Source organism: Xiphophorus couchianus, chromosome 13, assembly GCF_001444195.1.
Source record: "Xiphophorus couchianus chromosome 13, X_couchianus-1.0, whole genome shotgun sequence".
NCBI classification, from domain to species: domain Eukaryota; kingdom Metazoa; phylum Chordata; class Actinopteri; order Cyprinodontiformes; family Poeciliidae; genus Xiphophorus; species Xiphophorus couchianus.
In genome coordinates, this window is record NC_040240.1 from 577,080 (window position 1) to 596,808 (window position 19,729).

Consider the following 19,729-nt stretch of genomic DNA (forward strand, 5'->3'; position numbering starts at 1 on the left):
ATCTATAATCCATTCCCTAACATTCTTATATATTCTGTATAATCTGTGCATATAGCTCCCATATTTATATTTATACACAATATCTATATCTCGTGCTATAACCCCTTATAGTCCATACATACATAGTCTTGTACATCTGTAAATAAATATTTATATCTCGTAGAGCACTTCTGGATAGATGCAAACTACATCTCGTTGCTTGTACTTGTGACAGTGCAATGACAATAAAGTTGAATTCTATTCTATAAAGTCACAAAAGACTTTGGATTTTACTTATACTCTATTAACTTGGAACTTCATTTGGACTTGCTCCACGGAGCTGCAGTTTCCAAACTTCTGCATCATAGAACAGCCTTCCCTCATGCTTCCCCTTCAAACTAGCCAGCAGCAATTATAAAACACCTGGTGAAAATGAACATCTATGCTGAGTTCAATAATACAGACTACTTGTGGTAAAAACGTTGCTAAAGGGTTAATACAGGAGCGATGTTGTTATGACTTCATGAAGGCGGAGTGTCGGAAAGAGCAGGAGTTTGTTAAGGAGACAGAGACCCAGTTTCAGGACGTTGAATTATAGAGTCAGATTTCTTTTATGTCATATTTGATATGTGCAGCATTTTTCTAACAACTGAAGGCAACATACTAGTTACTTGATTGTGCTACAAAATGGCACTATCAATCAAATAAAATTTTATTTGTATAGCACATTTCAGCAGCAAGGCATTTCAAAGTGCTTTACATCATATCAAACACAGAAACACGATGCAACATAGAATCAACAATCAAAACACGACATTAAGTCATTAAGTCACTATGTGGTGGGCAAACACATGGAAGCACTTTTCCCCTTTAAACTATTCTTGAATCAGTTGGCTAGTAATGTCTAGCCATGTTATGGTCATTTTCTATAATCCCCAGATCTAAAACAACCTAGATAAGATACAAATAATATTTTATTTCAAGAAATCCACTACACCAAAAAAAATAAGTAGATAAATAATACAATTAAATAAACAAATAAACAGATGAACAATAAAGAAATGTAAGAGACATGTGCAGTTATGAGTCTGTGTATAAATAAACTATGAAATGAAGCTGTATTCGGTGAAGTTTGAGTTCAGCAGTCTGTCGGCTGAAGGGAAGAAACTGTTCCTCTGCCTGGTGGTCTTGCTCTGGATGCTCATCAGCCTCCTGCATGGGGAGTAGTTGGAACAGTCTGTGTGCAGGATGGGTGGAGTCCTTCATGATGAGGAGCGCCCTCCATCTGCATCATGCTTTGTAGACGTCCGAGGTGGAAAAAGGCTGCTCCCCACAGTACTCTGTGCAGCCTCTGCAGAGCCGTCCTCTCAGCAGCTGTGCAGCTGCTGCGCCACACGGTGATGAAGGTGCAGAGAATGCTCTCCACCACACAGCGATAAAAGCTCCTCAGGACTGAGTTCCCACGTCCAGCTCTCCGCAGCTTCCTGAGGAAGTTGAGATGCTGGTGGGCCTTCCTGACCAGACAGGAGGTGTTGGTACTCCAGGTGAGGTCACTGGATATATGCACACCCACGTACCTGTAGCTGGAGACCACCTCTACAGTTGCTCCTCCGATATACAGGGGCTGAAGAGGATCCTTGTCCCTTCTAATATCCACCACCATCTCCTTGGTCTTCTTCATGTTGATGCAGGAGTTATTTTTCTGCACCACTGCACCAGGTTTTCCACCTCCTCTCTGTATATTGACTCATCACTGTTCATGATGCATCCCTCTACTGCTGTGTCAGCGGCAAACTTCACTATATGACAGCTCAGGTGTCTTGCCGAGCAGTCATGCGTCAGCAGAGTGAAAAGGAGGAAACTCGGCACGCAGCCTGAGCCAGTGCTGAAGGTAATGGAGGAGGAGACGGTGTTGTTGATCCTGACAGTCTGAGGTCTGTTGGTCAGGGTGTCCACAATCCAGTTCCCCAGTGTGGAACTCAGTCCAAGATAGAAGAGCTTCTGCACCAGGGTCTGTGGGATGATGATGTTGAAGGCTGAGGAGAAATCCAGAAAAGGCAGATGGATGTAACAGTTTCTGCTCTGCAGCTGGGTGAGGGCTGTGTGGATCACCGATGAAATGGTGTCGGCAGTGGAGTGGTTCTTTCTGTAGGCGTACTAATGGGGCTCCACAGTGACTTCGATGGAGTCCTTGGTGTGATTCATGACTACCCTCTCAAGGGACTTCATGACAACCGATGTTAAGGCTATAGGCCAATAGTCATTCTGGCTCATCACTGTGGAGCACTTGGGGACAGGGACAAAAATGGCAGTCTTTAAGCAGGTAGGCACACCTGCTTAAAGGCGGACGTTTCAAGTGATGTGTTGAAATGTCCGCCAACACCTCAGACAACTTCTGTGCACAGTTCCTCTGTACCCAGTCTGGGTTAGGTTGTTGGGGCCTGCATCCTTACGGGGATTGATTTCCTGCAGGGTCTTTTTCACATCTGCTGTGGTCACACAGAGAGCTGTGTCACCAGGTGATGGTATTAGTCTGGTGCTGAGGGAGGTGTTAGGATCCTCAAAGCAGGTGTAGAACTTATTAAGTGCATCCGGAAGTGAGGGGTTCATTGGGCATTGTGCACTCCTGATGATGTAGTTAGTGATGCACTTGATCCCCTTCCACATGTGCAGGGCGTCGTTGGTGGTGAAGTGACCTTGATTTTTCTGGGCGTATGCGGCTTTGGCCCTCACAATCCCTTCAACCAATTCTTTCTTCACTTCTCGGAGTGTGGATGCCTTGCCTGCCCTGAACGCAGCGTCCCTGACTGTCAGAAGCTCTCACCTCAGCACTCAGCCAGGTTTTCTGGTTCGGGTAACAAGTTGCAGTCCTGGTGGTGGTGACATCATCAGCACACTTGTAGGCTGACAGAGGAGGTGTATTCCTCCAGGTCCACCTCTCCCTCATAAGTAGCTGCCTCGCTGAAGACCTGCCAATCTGTGCACTGAAAACAGTCCTGGAGCACACAGGCTGCATCCCTGGGCCACACAGTGACTGTCTTCTTCGTTGATTTAATCCATCCCATCAGTGGACGATATGCTGGTGCCAGAATGAGATGTGGTCAGAGAGGCCAAGACGGGGGCGAGGAAGAGCTCTGTAACACCGTGAATGTTAGTGTACACACAGTCCAGAGTATTGTCTCCGTGTGTGGGGAGGGTGATATGGTGGTAAAAACTGGGCAGAGTGTCCGTCAGTTTCACGTGGTTAAAGTCCCCCGCAACCACGTAAAACAACTCTGGGTGCTTCATTTGCAGTGAGATAATGGTGTCATGTAGCTCCTTTGATGCTTCGTTGCCGTTAGCACCTGGAGGGATGTAAACAATGGTGAGGAACACGGCAGTAAACTGCCAAGGCAGAGAGTATGGCCGACATTTCGCTCTCATGAGTTCTATCACCTCAGAGCAGCAGTTTTTAACCAGTCCACAGTTCGTACACCAACCTTCGTCTTAAACCAGCCTTCAACCTTAAACATCAACTTCCTGTTGACATTTAAATTTATACAAGAATGAATAGATGAAACTAGAAAAGAATAAAATAGAATAGAAAATTTGCAGCATATCCAGGTTCTGACTAACATGTAAATCCAAAATATATATTAAGCTGGCTTTTAATATAGATGATCACTGCAGTCTGCTTACTATAGTAAAGCTCCATGGTGGCATTACAAGTACTTCCATTACAAAATTTCAAGTTTGTACAGGTAAGTTTTGGTTAATTTGGAGATTTTTCTGTGTGAAATGAAATGAAGCGACTAGGTAACAAATTCAGTAACTGAAATTAGACCACATTTAACGCACTACATATCTGAAAATACCAAAAAGCTTTGGTCTGTATCTTCTGACTTTCCAGAAATTGCCTGGTTTCAAATCATGAAAAATTAGATTAGTTTTATATTGCCTGGTTGGACATATTTTATACCAAATCATCCCTACATCTTACCATTCCTATTGGATTTTAGTGTCAGTTTTCACAAAATATAAAATTATTGTATTGATATTCTAATGAATAAAATGATCTCACCTGTTAAAATAACAAACATGTATCTGTCTGTCTCTTTAGATCAAATTAGTCAACATAAACACTCCTGATATAATTGATGGCAAACCCTCCATCATCTTGGGTCTAATATGGACAATTATCCTTCAGTATCATGTAAGTTCACTTACACTTATTGCTTTTACTTTTTTGTTTCTCGTTGGGCATAACTTATTTCATCTATTTGATATGATCACAGCACTAAAAGTAGTTGAGAGCTTTTTACTACCTAAGACTTAAGGTATGAGATGTAGTAATTAGATAATAAAAACAGTCAAAGGCAAACCTTTGTGCATTGTCCAGATTTTCTCAAAGCTTTATTGGTTTTGTGTTTCCCAGATTGAAGAGTTGGCCAGCTGCCTCTCATTTGATTCCCGTCAGTCGTCCATGGAGTCTTTGGCCAGTTTGGACAGTCGCTCCACGCTCTCGAGCCGCTCAGCCAGCAATAGCCCTGTTCCTCCCAAAGGCTCTCCTTTACACAGCCGCTTTCGAGTTTCTGCTAAGAAAGCCCTGTTGCTATGGGTCAGAGAGCAGTGCCACAGGTTAGCTAAGTTCATTGGCATTACTGATCAAGGACACATTTGTATTTTCTCTGTTTCTGCATTCATAATCAATCATATCGGAGCCTATGTGAATTCTGTCTGTCAATACAAGGTGGTACATCTCCCCTTATATTGTCAAGCTAAAATCAGAAGTTGAAATATATGCACACCATTCTCAGAATTTGAACTGAAATTATTTAAAACTGCAGAGCTGTATGTCACTGTAAAAATAATAAAAATGAATACAACTTGATGATTAGATGAAATTGAAAAAGGTGTGACTGTAAATGTTCCCTTTACAGGGTAACTTTGTGTTACCATAAAGTTAGCCTAAGTCAGACCTGGCCTTAAGTTTCTAATTCAATCTTGGTTTTGAGTGAAAAAAATATTTTACTGGATTTATATATTTTTTTCCTTCAGAGCTGGCTGTTCAGTAAGCATAAAAGACTTCAAGGCAAGCTGGAGGAGTGGTGTGGTCTTTCTCACAATCCTGAACACCCTCAGACCCAACTTGATAGATCTTTCCAAAGCTAGAACCAGGAGTAACAAGCAGAACCTTGAGGAGGCCTTCCACGTTGCGGAGACAGAGTTTAGAATTCCAAGACTGCTGAATCCCAATGGCAAGTACCCAAATTTGGTGCTTTTAAGTGTTGACATTTAATATTTGCTAATATAAAACACATCATCCCACAAATCTAATTCTTTTCAGTGACTCTTCACAGAGATAAGGGTAAACTGTGTAAAAAAACAAAACAACCTACAATTTTTTAGGAGAATTTGCAGCCTGGCAATATAAGCCATTCTCTGATCTTCTGCTTTTGAATGTTGACGCAGTTACTATTGACATTAATGTCATCTGCTGCTACAGCATATGTATTACACCTTTATTCCCAGACCAGGTTTAAAGACTTTAGGTTAATATTGACCTGGCTTTGTGTTCTGATAACACACCTGTGTACAGGCCAGTCATGCTCATGGAGTAATTTAGAGAGGAAACGGTTGAAAAGTTTAAAACATTTATTCTTCCTCTGTCAACAAGAAAAGAAAGAGGGACATGTGCAATATACTTAAGCTGGAAACAGTGCTCACTAGTGGCCCTATTCTGGAGTTTCTGGTGAAGCTAAAGAATATTTTGTACATTTCTTCAGCCCAGATGGCTCATGAAATACAGAGTTTCAGAACTCAGGTAAAATAGAACTTTGCAGTATTATGTTCAGCATTCTTGTTACCTGAAGAAGATCTCACACTTTGCTTTTAGCTAAATCAGATTCTGCCTAATGCCTCATATTACCTTGGGCCGAACCTGCCTGACGAGTAAGAGTCGATTCGCTGTGCTTGTTTCTGCTGGATGCCAGAGACCAATAGGGAGATTTCATTTATGAGGCACTAGCAGGGACTGACTTTCAGATCAGGCTTTTCTGTTTCCTGACTGTTGAGCCACAGAACTGTTTTGTTGCCCAGGTTTTATGAGTTTTTCACATCGCCGCTCTTTATTGTCAGTCAGGCGGTCCTGTTGCGCTTCTTAATGTGTTTACAGGTCCACTCCACTGCCACTGCTGAAATCTGTCTGACTGGAGCAGTGAAAGCTAGGGAGAGAAGGCATTTGATAAGACGCAGTCAGAGGCATCGCGGTGACTCAAAACAAGAGGGTGCTGCATGTTTTGGCATGGAGTTCCAAGGACGGTCCAGTGGCTGCCGATCCACTAACGGAGGGTTAACAATGGATTAAACAGCTGTAACGGCTGAAAAATGTGGGGGGGACAGAGGGCAAAGATACAGGAAGTGCTGAAGCCCATCAAATAGAGATAGGAATAGTAGAAAGTTGGCCACTCTAAGGTAAAAATAAAAAAGCAGCTTTCTGTCCAGGGAGAGCACAGCTGACTCCATGGGCGGGCAATGCCCCCTAGTGCCCCCCAATGCCTGCCCAAGCCACCGGGCCTGGTGATGGTGTGTTCACTGATTGGATATCAAGCTGATTTAGGTCAGCAGTTGATTTCTTAGTGCATCGCTAGATAATATCTCAAATCTGTAAGATTTGATGTATGAGACCAGAGATTATTTATCATAAACAGTTATTGAATACAGAAATTCAGATTGCTAATGTATGTTTGTTTGAAAAGCCTTTGAATATGGACAACTTTTGTTATAAAATATATGCAGTTACATGGAAAATGATCAAATTCAAAATTCTTATTTTGTGGGCTGCGCAGTTAGTAGCACTGTTGCCTTGCAGCAAGAAGGTCCTGGTTCGATTACCGGCCCGGGGTATTTCTGCTTGGAGTTTGCATGGTTCTCCCTGTGCATGCGTGGGTTCTCTCCAGGTACTCTGGTTTCCTCCCACAGTCCAAAAACATGACTGTCAGGTTAATTGGTCTCTAAATTCTCCGTAGGTGTGAGTGTGTGTGTGCATGATTGTTTGTCTCTGTGTTGCCCTGTGACAGACTGGCGACCCGTCCAGGGTGAACCACCTCTCGCCCAAAACGTTAGCTGGAGATAGGCACCAGCACCTCTCCTGACCCCACTAGGGACAGGTGTAAGAAAATGGGTGGATGGATGGAAAATTCTTCTTTTACTTAAATTTTAACAAAAAAAGGGATATCAAAAATGCATGTATCCCTTTCTTAATAATCAGTAAAAAACTATTTCCATTACAGCAGTCAAACACGTCTCACTAGACAGTTTTTATTAGGTTTCCACTGTTATTGAAGATTTGTCTTTGATTCTTTGATGATGAGTTGCAAATCCCAACTCCCTCAAAATGATTCTTTTGGAGATTCAAGTTCTAGGTTCTGGGTTGATAGGGCTATGGCAGCATGTTAACATTACACAGTAGTGGATAAATTCTAATACTTGAAGTACTTAGTACTTAATATTCAAAAGTACACATTATGTTTTCTAATATCTGTACATTCCTATATTGTTTTTTTAATGTTTTTTGAAAGTATCTTATAACTTTCTGAAACCACCTGAATCACTACTATGAAAAGTCTGCACCACCTGTAAAAAATTTCAGCATAAAAATTTGATTTTGAATAACTTTCAAAATCCTCAGCTTTAATGTTGATGATCTTGTGATTTGTTTGTTTTATCCTGACAGTTTTCAGTGTCATCAGTGAATCTTCAAAGAGGTTTTTCATCCCTTGTATATGCCAGTTGTACACTGTAAAATGTAATAAGTTCACTTTACTTAAAAAAAGTTAGGAAACCGATTGCCTCAAAATCTCCAAGTAAAGTAGCTAATTCATTTTAAGGTGTTATAGCTATAAATAACTATGTTTAGACCACTCAGATAATGGCAGTAAACCTGAGTGCTGTTAACTCAAAATCATTAATTGGGTTAACTGTAAAATATTCATTCAGACAACTCATGCAATGGCAGTAAACTTGAGTATAGGTAACTCAAAATCATTAGTAAGGTTGACTATAAAATGTCAATTATGACTACTTCAATTTGTGAGTTATGTCAATTAAGCAGTACTCATAAAAATAAGTTATGCTTACACGTTTAAGCGTTCACATTACTTGCAAAATATCAGGAAACCAATTGCCTTGATATGTTCAAGTAAGATGAACCAAAAGTGTTAAGTTATTGAAACGAAGAGCCAACAGACAACAGTTTGAATGGACAAAAATGTTTAATAATTAAACAGGTTTACCTTAAATACAGGGTTCTCAAGTGTGGTTACATACACACTAACCTGGAAACAAAGTTTTCCATAGGCGTTTTTAGAAAAAAAAAAAAAAATGACATGACTTTTTTTCTAGGGCAGCCTTCAATCTAATATTGAATCCTTCAAGTGGCCCTCAGTCTTTAAAACTTTGAGAATCCCTGCTTAAATGTCTTTGTTGACTGGTGTGAAACAAAAACTCAATTCTCAATAATAGAGCTAACATTTATCATAACATCAATAAAGTGAATAGTGAAGTAGTGAAGTGAAGTAATGTTTCTCCTCATTAACATAAAACCATTTAGTAGTCTGCAAGTGCAGTGATGCTCCTTCCAACAAAAAAGAATCAAACAAGAAATAAAAATCACTTTTCCAATAAGGGTAAAGGTATCAACATTGATCCATAATGTCACTTCACATTCACTCATTACATCAGAAGATTTTTGAGTGATTGTATTTTTGGTTTTAGGGATTTATGTCCAAGTGAGAGAAGCACCTTTTGGATGAAGTCAAAGGTGTACTTCAGTTGTTGAGGGTACTCCAAATTCAGAGCATAAATAAGTCCAAAGAGCAAGCACGTGGCATGTGGAAGATTTCCAAGGTCATTCATGAGAAGACTTCCTTCCAAAATGATGGCAGTACCTGAGGTGCAGTGAGTCAGGGGAGGCCTGCCTGTCCTCAGGAATGATGGTCAGAATCCCAATGGGGTTGTGAGACACGTCTGGGTCTTCGCAGTCCTAACAACAATAGAAGCAACACCACAATTACATATCAATGTAACACTTCTTCATCACGGCTGCTTCTCCGACAGTTTACAGCTGTCCCACCTATGGCAGTCCACTCATCATCAGCCTTCTATGACAGTACAGTGAGCGCATTTCCCAAAAGTGTCAGTGATAAATAAGTGTTGATGTTGGAAGGGAAAGTTCATAACATTTTACATGTTGCACTTCATCAGCTAAGTGAAATTCATTGTACTTTTTTGTTCTTGATGACATTCGGGTTTCACATGGTGTGATGCTAGAGAACTACAACTGAAACCTTTCAAAAGACAGCAGAGTGTTCTGATTGGGGATATTTTATCAGTGCATCATGTAAGAAGTACAGAAGCACTGATTCAGGCTGAGTGAAAGAACAGTAACTAAAACTAAAGCTATCAAAGTCACATAAGGAGCAGAATTAAGTGGGACATACCGCAGTGTGGAATTATAAAAATGTAATAAAGATGACTTACAAAGCTTGTCTTGAAGAAGTCTGTGTTTTCATCTCCAAGGATCACAGGAAGGCCATGAAGAACTGCCGTTCGCTTCGCAGTAATAACTGTACTCTGAAAAATCATATCAAACACACATCAACAGAGTAACCTGGAATGAGTTAAGGTCACTTTTCTTTTAGAGTAAGATATACTATTACATTTTACAGTGTACAGAGTCTAAATAGAAACTGATTTAGGAAACATTCTCATTGATTCCAAATAAATCAGGAGCACTTATTCAGACTGTTGCTAAATGTTCTGAGACGTTCCCATTAAGCCTCAGGGAGAGCTGAATGACGATAGAAAGTCTGCTGACTCTCTCATTTGTTCATATGACCCTCATACAAGTGCCTCATTTGTTTCCTCTGATCTGCCTGCTGGTTCATTACCATGGCAGCATTTATCTACATTTTTCAGAAATTAGGGATCTACTTCCCCTCCCCATATTTGTTCCCAGAACTAAACTCCTCATACTTTTGAGTTGGTTGTGAACCTCTGAGGGTGGTGTTGTAGTGAGGCTGATCATGGAGGTCTCTGATGTTGATGCAGATGTGGATGTCAGAGACCCAGATGAGAAGTCCATCATGACCTATGTCGCTCAGTTCCTGCAATACTCTAGAGATGTGGCTGCCCAAGAAGATGAGATGCAGGTCAGTGTTTTGATTAAAGTTCTCATACTTAGCATGCCACTGATTTTCCCTTTAGACATGATTTTTTTCTTTGAGTTTGTTCTAACCCCTCCTTGTCACCTCTTTCCTTCTTCTACTTGCCTTTTCCCCCCTTAAACACAGTACCTGACTCCTCTAGAAAGCCCCTCACCTATCAACATGCCTGTTCACTACACTCCTGCTATTTCTGCTTCACCTCTTCAACAGGTACAACAAACCATTGTATCCTGCCTCTGCCTCTCTTTTTCCCTCATGCTGTCATAATTTCAGCTGTTTTTTGTGCACACATGTGCATCAGCTGACTTGCTAGTTGTGTTTCTGAATTATTTCCCTCATGTGATTTTCCATAACATTTTATAATAGCAGTTAGACTGGCAGGCAACTACTGTAATGAGCTAATGGATTAAACTACAGCATGATATAAAATGAGTTGAACAATGAGGTTCTTGATCCAGTTGTTTTTTTCAAATTAGTTGTTTGAAATATGTAGCGTGAAAATGTTTTTAAAATTATGAGATGTCTACCCTTCTTTGGTTTTATGAAATATAAAAAGTTGGAACTGTAAAATATTTTTGTAACAGACTGACAGCATTTTATCTGCATCTCTCATTTTATTTGGTGCATTAAAATGAACAAAGCTTAGTGCTTGGCTGTCAACTGCTCCACCAAAACCTGGATATCAGCTTGCAGAGCCACAACAAAAAGCAAAGTCAGGATCCTGAAAACCAAAACACCAAACAGTTTCCCTCAAAACCTTGGCTGGGCCTAGAAATTCTGTAAAAGGTGAATTGTTGACAAAGGGCCACCTTTACTGAGTCTTATGGAGACCCAATTCAGTCAGAATTAATTAAATCAATAAGTAAACATATTATTAATTGGCTTCTTTATTTAATCGCTTTTGCAATAATGGCCTTATCTAAATTTATTCATATATTTATTTAGTCACATATACAGTATTTATTTTATATATATTTATTATGTTTTTTATTCATTCATTTATTAATTCCTTTTCCCATTTCTCTATGCATTTCTCATTTTAATTTCCAAATAAGGAGGGCTGTGTCTTAAAACTTCAACTTCTGCCAGTTGGTTGGTTAGCATCACACTGTACTTGACTTCATTAAAGACGGCGACCAACTTTTTTTTTTTAGAAAACTAATGCTATAAATCCTGACTTTATTTTCTTTGGTGTGGACGCTCAGACCACAGGTGGGGCTACACTTTTTTGTCATCCATCATTTTGACTGACACTGTCAAAAATATTCTGTCATAATGTATTTTTATCCTTGAATTTTTAAATGATATTGACATGTGCTATTCAGTTGCATTTGAATTTTATGCAGTTTATTAATATTCAACAAGTTGAATAGACAATCCACATCCCATCACACATAAGGCAGATGAACCAATACATTCTCACTCCGTACTCGTCATATGTGGATGCTTGGTCAGCTTCCCATTGCCAAGTCTGCATCCAGGGGAACTTCAGCAAAGTGTATTACCCACAATTCATGGCTGCATGTGATGTTTTGGGTTAAAAGGCGGAAATATAGCAATGTGTTTTTTTGGCTTTATTGAAAATAAAATAAAAAATAATATAATGGGGCACACATCAATAACAAACAGTGTGACAAAAGTAATCACCCTGACATGAACAGACGCACATTCAACGTTGTTGCTGTCCAGCCAGTTAAAGGTAAATGTCATGCAAAGTTAGTGCAATGGTAAAACATAGCAGTATCCTTCTCCCGTCTCCAGCACCAGCCGCATGTCCAACCCCGGTAAGCAGGCACCCTGCCCCAGTAAGCGGAGAAAGGAATTCTTTGCGTCAGAAAGAGTTTTCCCGACACCTCCCAGCACTAGCCCTAGTCTCCTAGTGAGCTTCCCAGCGCTCTGCCCGAGTCTCCTAGCGAAATTCCTAGTGCCCTCCCTGAGCCGGCGGCTAGCCTCCCTGAGCCTGAGCCAGTGCTTCAGGTCCACCTCGTGGCTCCAGCAGGCCTCTTTGAGGTTCTTCGTGGGTTTGTGCAGCCTCCTGGCTTCTCTCCAACACTCTTTGTGGATCACGTCGGCCTCTCTGTCAGACCTGAAACGAGGGGTCCCCTTCCAACATCGCTGCCCACCTGACTTTTTGCAGCAGGTTCCTCTCTGACTGTGTGGTTTATTTGGACTGGTTTTATTTTTGTTTGTTTCTTTTTGTGATGTTTTTCTTTGGACTCTGGCCCCCCATCCAGCGCCCCTGTGCCCACCCTGGTTGAGTTGTTTTTTGCTTGGACTTTTAGAGGCGTGGGGACAGGGGTGCCGTATAGGGGGGAAAAGTTAGGACAATTCCAAGGGCTCCTGGTCGACAGCGGAACCTCCCACAGAAATTTTTTTTTTTCTTATATATACAAGAGAAAAACATTGGGGGCCCTGTCAATTACAAAATTAATCATATTATTAAATGTATTTAAAATTGTGTTATCAGTAAAAATTAAATATTACCATTCCCAGGCCAAAAAGCACACATCCATATTTGCCCTGAACATCCCCCTGGATAATAAAGTCTGATTTTCAAAAAGAGATAGAGAGAGGAAAAAGACAAGAGTGTGAATTTATAACCAAAAGAGATCGTGTGAAATGATCAACGATTTAGCATAGTTAGCTTAGCTACAGACTACTGTTTGCCTCCATTTCATTAGCATCTAATGAATGTAGGAAAGAACTTAACAACATATTCATGTATTTAACTTGTCCCTGCATCTTTTACCACACTTAACAACAGATGAGTCAGTCAGCAGTAGCTATAGCCCCAATACCAACATAACCCCTCCTCCCTTTCCCAGTGAAAAAACTGCGCAACACAGTGTTCAGTGACAAGCTAGTTAGCATCATTCCAGGGATTTTTCCTGTCTCTCTACTCTTTTTACAGTTACACAACAAAAACTATTTATTTATTTCTCACAGAAATTCTAACAATCTTTATAAAATCTTCCATTAGCACATGTACCAGTGAGTGAATGAGGTTGATAGTGCTAAGACTGTCCTCCTGTTTCTGATTGGTTGTTTTGGTCAGAACAGTGTGTTTCTTTAGACAGCAGTAGCAGCTCAGGGAGCAGGTGGAGGAGATTGATCTTTTCACAGATTAGCGTTTCATAGCAAACTATCACAACATGGCAACAGCTTTAACAAATATGAAAAAACGTTAATATTTTTTATTAAAGTTATATTCGGCAGCTTGAACAAAATGCAACTATAAAGCATTTTTGAGAAGTCTGGATTACTTCATGTATATTTTGCAATAATAAAAAAATTTAAGCAACCTATTTGCATGCAGTATGTGGACTGTTGCATGTAAAATTCACTGGTGAACATTGTGATCGTATCAGAATTGGACCAAAGAAAGCAAGGCAGTTGCAAGTCTTTAAAATTGTGACGCTTTTGATGAGTCAGATAGAATCAAGAAATTGTAACAGCAGCTGCGAAGGGAAGGCCCAATTTAATTTTTTGTCATGGGGCCCAAGATTTCTGGCGGTGCTTGAAAGGGGTGTACTGTGAGGATATTGATTTTTGTATGTGTTTGCCTGATAATCGTATTTCTTTGTTGTCGAGTACACTCCTTGATTGTTACCAGCTGTCCCTCGTGTTCCCTGATTACTCTCTTGTGTATTTAACCCCACCTGTGTCACCTGCTCCCCACCAGATCCTTTTCGCAAGTTCTGCCAAACTAGTTTGTTCCTGTCTTTAGTACGGCATGGATGTGTTCCTCTGCTTCAGAACAGTGAGTGACATTAGAAGGGTTCATATGAAGCCTCAACTGAAACCTTATATTTGTAATTTATAATGCTTCCAGGCGACACCTGATCGCAATGCACAAGAAGTGACTTGCTGGCTTGTCCAGGCCTTTGATGAGCTGTTGGAAGGATGGGACTCCACAGAAGGAGAAAGCTACTCTGAGCGATACCATGTGCGTTTCTGGACCAGAGTTTCTGCACTGCTGAGTTTAATATGCCTTGTGAAAAGTTTTCAAACCTTTTGTAGTTTTTCACTATTCATTTCACAACTGGGATATATCAGTATTAGTACCATTGATTAAAATTGGCTTTATATTAATAATTGATGTTTATTTTCATTAAGTGCAGTATTATGAGGTGTTTAACTGAAGTAGAAGAGCAGTGTCAAAAGGGTAGAGAAATGTATACTGTACATAAAATATAAGTTTTCAACCATTACATATCGCATATTGATGACTCGCTAGACATATTTTGCAAGGTTTTACTTGTAAACATCATGAAAACCATGTATGATTTTCCATCTACTTCACAGTTCCAAACTGCGTTGTATTGGTTTGTCATAAAGTAATCTTAAATGCACTGAATGTTGTAGCTTAAAAGTGACATGATGTGAAAAAATTCAAGGGGTATGAAGACTCCATAATAGCAAATCATTGCAATGTTTAGCTCTCTGGAACATAGCTTACTTTCTTGGCTTTGTGTTTTTTCTTGAGTTGATTTGTCAATAATGTGTCTAACAGAGATTTGTGTTTTCTTTAGGTTTTTCAGACCTTTCTTGTGTCCTTTAATGAGCAGCGTAGGCCCATCATGCCTTTACTGACAGCAGTGAGACGCACTCCAAACATAAGCCAGGATCAACGGTCTCTTAGGGAAGCATGGGAATGCCTCAGTGAAAAGGTTCTGTTTGGTTCTCATATAATTTAGAAACATATTTTGTTTCTTGTACATTTAAAGTACATTGCATAAACGTAGACACGTTGATTTGAATTAGGTTTTTGCAAATCAAAATTAAAACATATGGTCTACCAATCATAAAAACTCTGTAACCCTCTGTAGTTTAACATCAAAGAAATTGTCTTCATGTTCTGCTTTCATCCAGCTGCGAAAATTCAAAGTTGAGTTAGACAGGAGCCTTCCTGCCCCTCTGGATACTGTAGCTGGATGGTTGCTGAGAACAGAGGGAGCTCTGGCTGAAGAACAAGGTGACTCTCAGGATCATGGCTGTGCTGCCGATGAAGCAAGGGAGAAACAGGAGCTTCTCAAGGTAACTAATCAACTAGAGGAGAGAGAGAAACAGAGAGTGAGAGAGAACTGACAACTTTAAAGAGACATTGCACAAAGTAGGAAAAACATGATCTTTTCTCAATTTTTGAAGCCAAGGTTAAATTGCAAAGGAATAAAGAATTCCTGACAAAGAACACCCTTGCATCACTCCCCCTAAAACAGTAAATGAAGCACTTAAGCCTCCATCCATTTCAAGCGCACTCACTCTGCCACTTTACAGAACCTGAATCATAGCTATGAAACCTGAGTTGAAACCAAAAGCAGTCAAAGTTTGTCACAAATATTAGCGTTCAACCCAGTCACTTTTTCTTCATCTATAGCAATAAGACCAATAGCTGCCCATGAGCTGCAGATTTCCAAAACATCTCTGACTAAAGTCATATTATCACTTATCAGCCTGCCAGACAACGATATGTCTGGTGTCCATGAATGACTGAAGCCATCATCTCCTGGCACCCAGGACTTTGGAAAAGATCTTGTAGTTCATGCAGAGCAAAGAAACAGGTCACCAGTTCTTTAAATCTAGTAAATCTCCCTTCTTTGGGAGCAGAGTAATGACTGCTCTTCTGCAGCTCGGAAGCAGCCAACTTCTCTGCAGATGATGCAGCAAATCCTCACCTATCACGGACCATCAGGACTTGTAAAAATTAACAGGAATACCTATTAATTGGTAATGGATATACCACTCTTTAGGCTCATCAAAGCAGTATGTAATTTATGTAGATTAAGCTGAGCCTCCAGTTTTTGATTAACTATAGCGTCCACTTCAGGAAGTCCTTCGAAGAAACCATCGCTCACATCAGAAAAGTCCAAGATCGCATAACCACAATCAGACTTTAGAGAGTGAACAATCTTTCTTTCCCCATTCCTTTTTTCCAGTCCAAAGAAGTGAGACGGAGCATCCATCTCTGTTATACTCAGGAAACATGATCTGATCAATGCTCCTTTGGCTCCTGAGGTGAACAGAAGCCTTTTTAGATTTGAGGAAATTTGAAAACCCTTGGTTTCCTGTAGGTGCTGTTAAACCCTGCAGTTCTACCTTCCAAGTTCCTCATAGATCTGGTCATGTCTTTAGTGACATTAGGGGTGAACTGTTGACACAACTACTTGATTTAACATTTACCATAATCCCACCACTATTGGACACAAGAAAATTTTGATTTGGATGGTTTGTGATGAACCCAAAAATATTCAAAAGCTGTTCTAAAAGCGCTATCATTTAAAAGACCTATATTAAAACGCCGGCAGGTACCTCATATATGAACATTTTTAATATATACAGAACAACAAGCCAGACAATGATCAGAAAAACCACAACAGGGATTATTTGGCAATTTCTAATATTCAAATAATGTTTAAACAAATATATATGATCCAACAATGCCAGGAATAAAAGATTGTCTTTAGAATGACTCTGTGCTCTCTCTAATTTCTGTTGAAAACTCTGCACACATGTGAAAGGTCAGCAGCTGTAATCAGCTGTGTAAGCCTTTGAGAGGATTCAGAATGAGATTCTTAATGGTTCCTATCTAGTAGATATAATAATCTATTTTCAGTCCAATTAAAATCTCCACACAAAAACAAATATTCATTTTCACTACAATCTTTGACGGCGTCACATAAAATATTCCACAGAGTCATTCTGTCCAGAACTCAATTTCATATTTGGCTTTATCTTTCAGTAACCCGTCCTCAATTATTTCCTCTGCTTAACAAGAAATAGGCAAGAAATTCTTAGAAAACACCATCCCCACACCTCCACTACAACTGCACATATGAGATGACAATACCAAGCCCCTTTCACCTCTGTCTCTTCCCCACATCCCTTCTTCTAATCACGTTCATTATCAGCAGGTTTCTTGAACCTATGTTATATACATTTTTAAAACTATAGTCTTGAAAAAAGCAGCTCCTTTTACTTCATCTCTGGCACCATTCAAATTTAATGTGCCTATATTAAAGGCAGACATAGAGGCACAGAATAACAGGGATGTACAGAATATATGTCTAAACATCTTCATCAGCAGTAAGTGTTTGGGTTCTGACTTTCAAGTTTCAGTTTTGTCGAGTGATAGATTGTTTGATCTGTTAACACAGCAACAAAGTTTCCAGTTTTCTTTGTCAAACCCTGAGATTATAAGTCTGTTTATTGAAAACAAACCTCTTACGGTAAGAAATTAAGAAGTAAGCAGGAGAATACAGATTCTGCTGATCCTGGCTCAAAGACAGGTAATTTTCAGACTCAAAACCACTCTCTCCTGCTTTATTTGCCCTCTTAGTTCCTAAAAAAGTTGAACTTTTCATTTTCTAGGACAGTTTTTAAAAATCTTCATCAAACCTGCTGTCATCCTCAACTTCATCGGTTTTTTGTTACCCTGAATTGGCATCAAACAATTCACAAATTGGTCCTTATTTATATCCCTGTCTGTTATATCAATTTCTCTTGGATTATCATTGTCATTAGAATGATCACAGTTTATAAAAGATTGCATCCTAGAGGGTTGTTGCTCTGCAACCACAACAGCAGTGCCTCCACGGTCCATAGTCCCATCAGCAGCAGGATTCTCACCAACGACACTAGAATAAACAGTGGAATCGCAGCCCGCCTCAGTGCCAGCAGAGCTGCTGGTGGAGTTGCTGCAGTGGAGCCGCCTATGCCCCCAGCAGCCTAACACCTGCTCACAGAGTGTTGCAGTTGGCACCCGCCCCTCAATTGCATCATTCACCAGCTGTGTATAAGCTGGTGAATGATGCAGAGATTTTCTTGAGCTTTTCTGGGCAGGATTGAATTATGTCATTCTCCACAACCAAAACATTTCATGTTCTCAGAAGAGGCAAAAACCATATAATTAAACCCATCTATTTTGAAATTAAAAGATAAGTTAAGCTCATTAGCTTAAGGATCCTAAATACCTGTCTTCTGGGTCACACCACATGTCCAAGGAGCACAGATTTGCAACCCAAAAGCACCATCTTTATGGGTGAAGCTAGCTGGTCTTACCGAGACAAATACTTGACTAGAAGATAATTTTTAATAAACAGGGGCACATTTAAGATGATAATATTTTTGGCTGGACTAACCAGAGGAAGAACCAGTCATAAATGATGATGACTCTATCAAATCATTCACTTAGATGTACTATTAGTAAAGATAACAATCACTCCATTCACACTATCACAACCCACCACTCCTCCTACAGCTACAGTAGCCTTCTCTGCTGAACAGCTAATCATTGGTATGAGATTGACAGCATGCCAATGTGTCAGCTTTTCAAACTCTGCTCCACCCTCTACAATGGGCATAATGCCAAATCAAGTCTACTGCAAAAACTACCAGGCCAGGCTAGAGCAATCAAACTAAACTAAGATCGATCAACTATGTGCAAAGAAATCTGTTCAAAACACTTTGCAGCAAAAGGTAGAGAAAGACCCCCCAAAAATTCACTCATTCTAACACTCCTGTCTCTATTCCATTCACTCAAAGAGAGAGAGAGAGATCTGTACATATGTGTGAGTGTTTTCCTGTCTTTGCAGATTTGTTTAGAGGAGATGCCACAGCAATTGAAAATCTTCCAGTCCTTCCAAAACCTGGATGACTTTGGAAACATGATGGTTCCATCAGACAAGATTGAAGAACTAAAGAGGAGGTTCATTGACATTCATGTGCACATTTTGAAAGTTATAGTAGGTCTTAAAAGTGTACACCCCTTGTTAAAATGCCAGGTATTTATAACATGAAGATTGAGATGTTTAGAAATAGTTTTACAACTTTTGCTCTCATATCATGTGACATATATCTGATACAATAATTTTGATTCATTGTCAGTCTTTAATCTAATTCAATTAAGGAATTTTTCTGACATATTCTAATTTGCATGCTTTAAAGGGGCAGTATTATGTAAAAACCAACTTTTCTGAGCGTAACATCATGTCATAATTTTGTTGCCTCATCAAAAAACATGAATGCTGCCTTGATTTTTCATGCATGATTGGGAAATCCTTTAATCTCTGTGGCAACCATTCAGCTGTGCATAACACCTGGGTGAACTGAGTGCCACCTTCACACTTCCTTGGTGCTACAGTTCCTTTTCAGTCAATTCGTTCTTTACAGCACAGACTGTAGGATATCACGTCCCTGTGTGACCCAATTGAAGATACTTTTAATCATCCCTCTGAGTGTTGGCTTTGCAAAAAAACCCAACATCCACGGTCACCCATTCTTTTCCATAACGAATGACAACACTCCACTGCACTAGCAAGGACCACGCCACAAAGATATGCGTTTAAAGATTTATTGATGAATGGATGAGGGATGAAAAAGAGAGAGATGAAGGGAAGGAGGGATGATTTGGCCATCTGGGGAGAATGATTGAGGGTTTAGGATGTGAAGACTCTGCGTGGTGGTGTGGTCTTCGAGAAACGGTTCCTCTTATTTTTCCCCAAGCCAACATAGGATCCCCCAGACGAAACCTGCACCAAAAAGAAAAG

At 40.0% G+C, this 19,729-nt stretch overlaps 1 protein-coding gene and 1 long non-coding RNA gene across 7 annotated transcripts in view; one reads left to right on the forward strand and one right to left on the reverse strand.

The window, feature by feature from the left end:
• LOC114155726 (uncharacterized) overlaps nt 1-19,729 on the forward strand; it is a 274,038-nt gene that overhangs the window by 52,205 nt on the left and 202,104 nt on the right. For 4 of the 6 annotated variants that reach the window (XR_003597813.1, XR_003597811.1, XM_028035761.1 and 1 more), the window contains exons 6-14: nt 4,079-4,171; nt 4,394-4,596; nt 5,017-5,216; nt 10,069-10,169; nt 10,311-10,394; nt 14,017-14,130; nt 14,717-14,854; nt 15,057-15,221; nt 18,776-18,888. Coding sequence is in view for 4 of the 6 variants with exons in the window: in XM_028035761.1 (XP_027891562.1) it covers nt 4,079-4,171; nt 4,394-4,596; nt 5,017-5,216; nt 10,069-10,169; nt 10,311-10,394; nt 14,017-14,130; nt 14,717-14,854; nt 15,057-15,221; nt 18,776-18,888 (1,211 nt within the window). In the remaining 2 variants the exon portion in view is untranslated. The remainder of the gene's footprint in view (nt 1-4,078; nt 4,172-4,393; nt 4,597-5,016; nt 5,217-10,068; nt 10,170-10,310; nt 10,395-14,016; nt 14,131-14,716; nt 14,855-15,056; nt 15,222-18,775; nt 18,889-19,729) is intronic. The other 2 variants (XM_028035763.1, XM_028035764.1) reach the window with 2 other exon arrangements.
• On the reverse strand, nt 7,524-9,778 carry LOC114155730 (uncharacterized). The gene is made up of 2 exons (XR_003597817.1): nt 9,499-9,778; nt 7,524-9,001 (listed from the first exon to the last, which is right to left on the reverse strand). It is a non-coding gene; the product is annotated as an uncharacterized LOC114155730 (long non-coding RNA).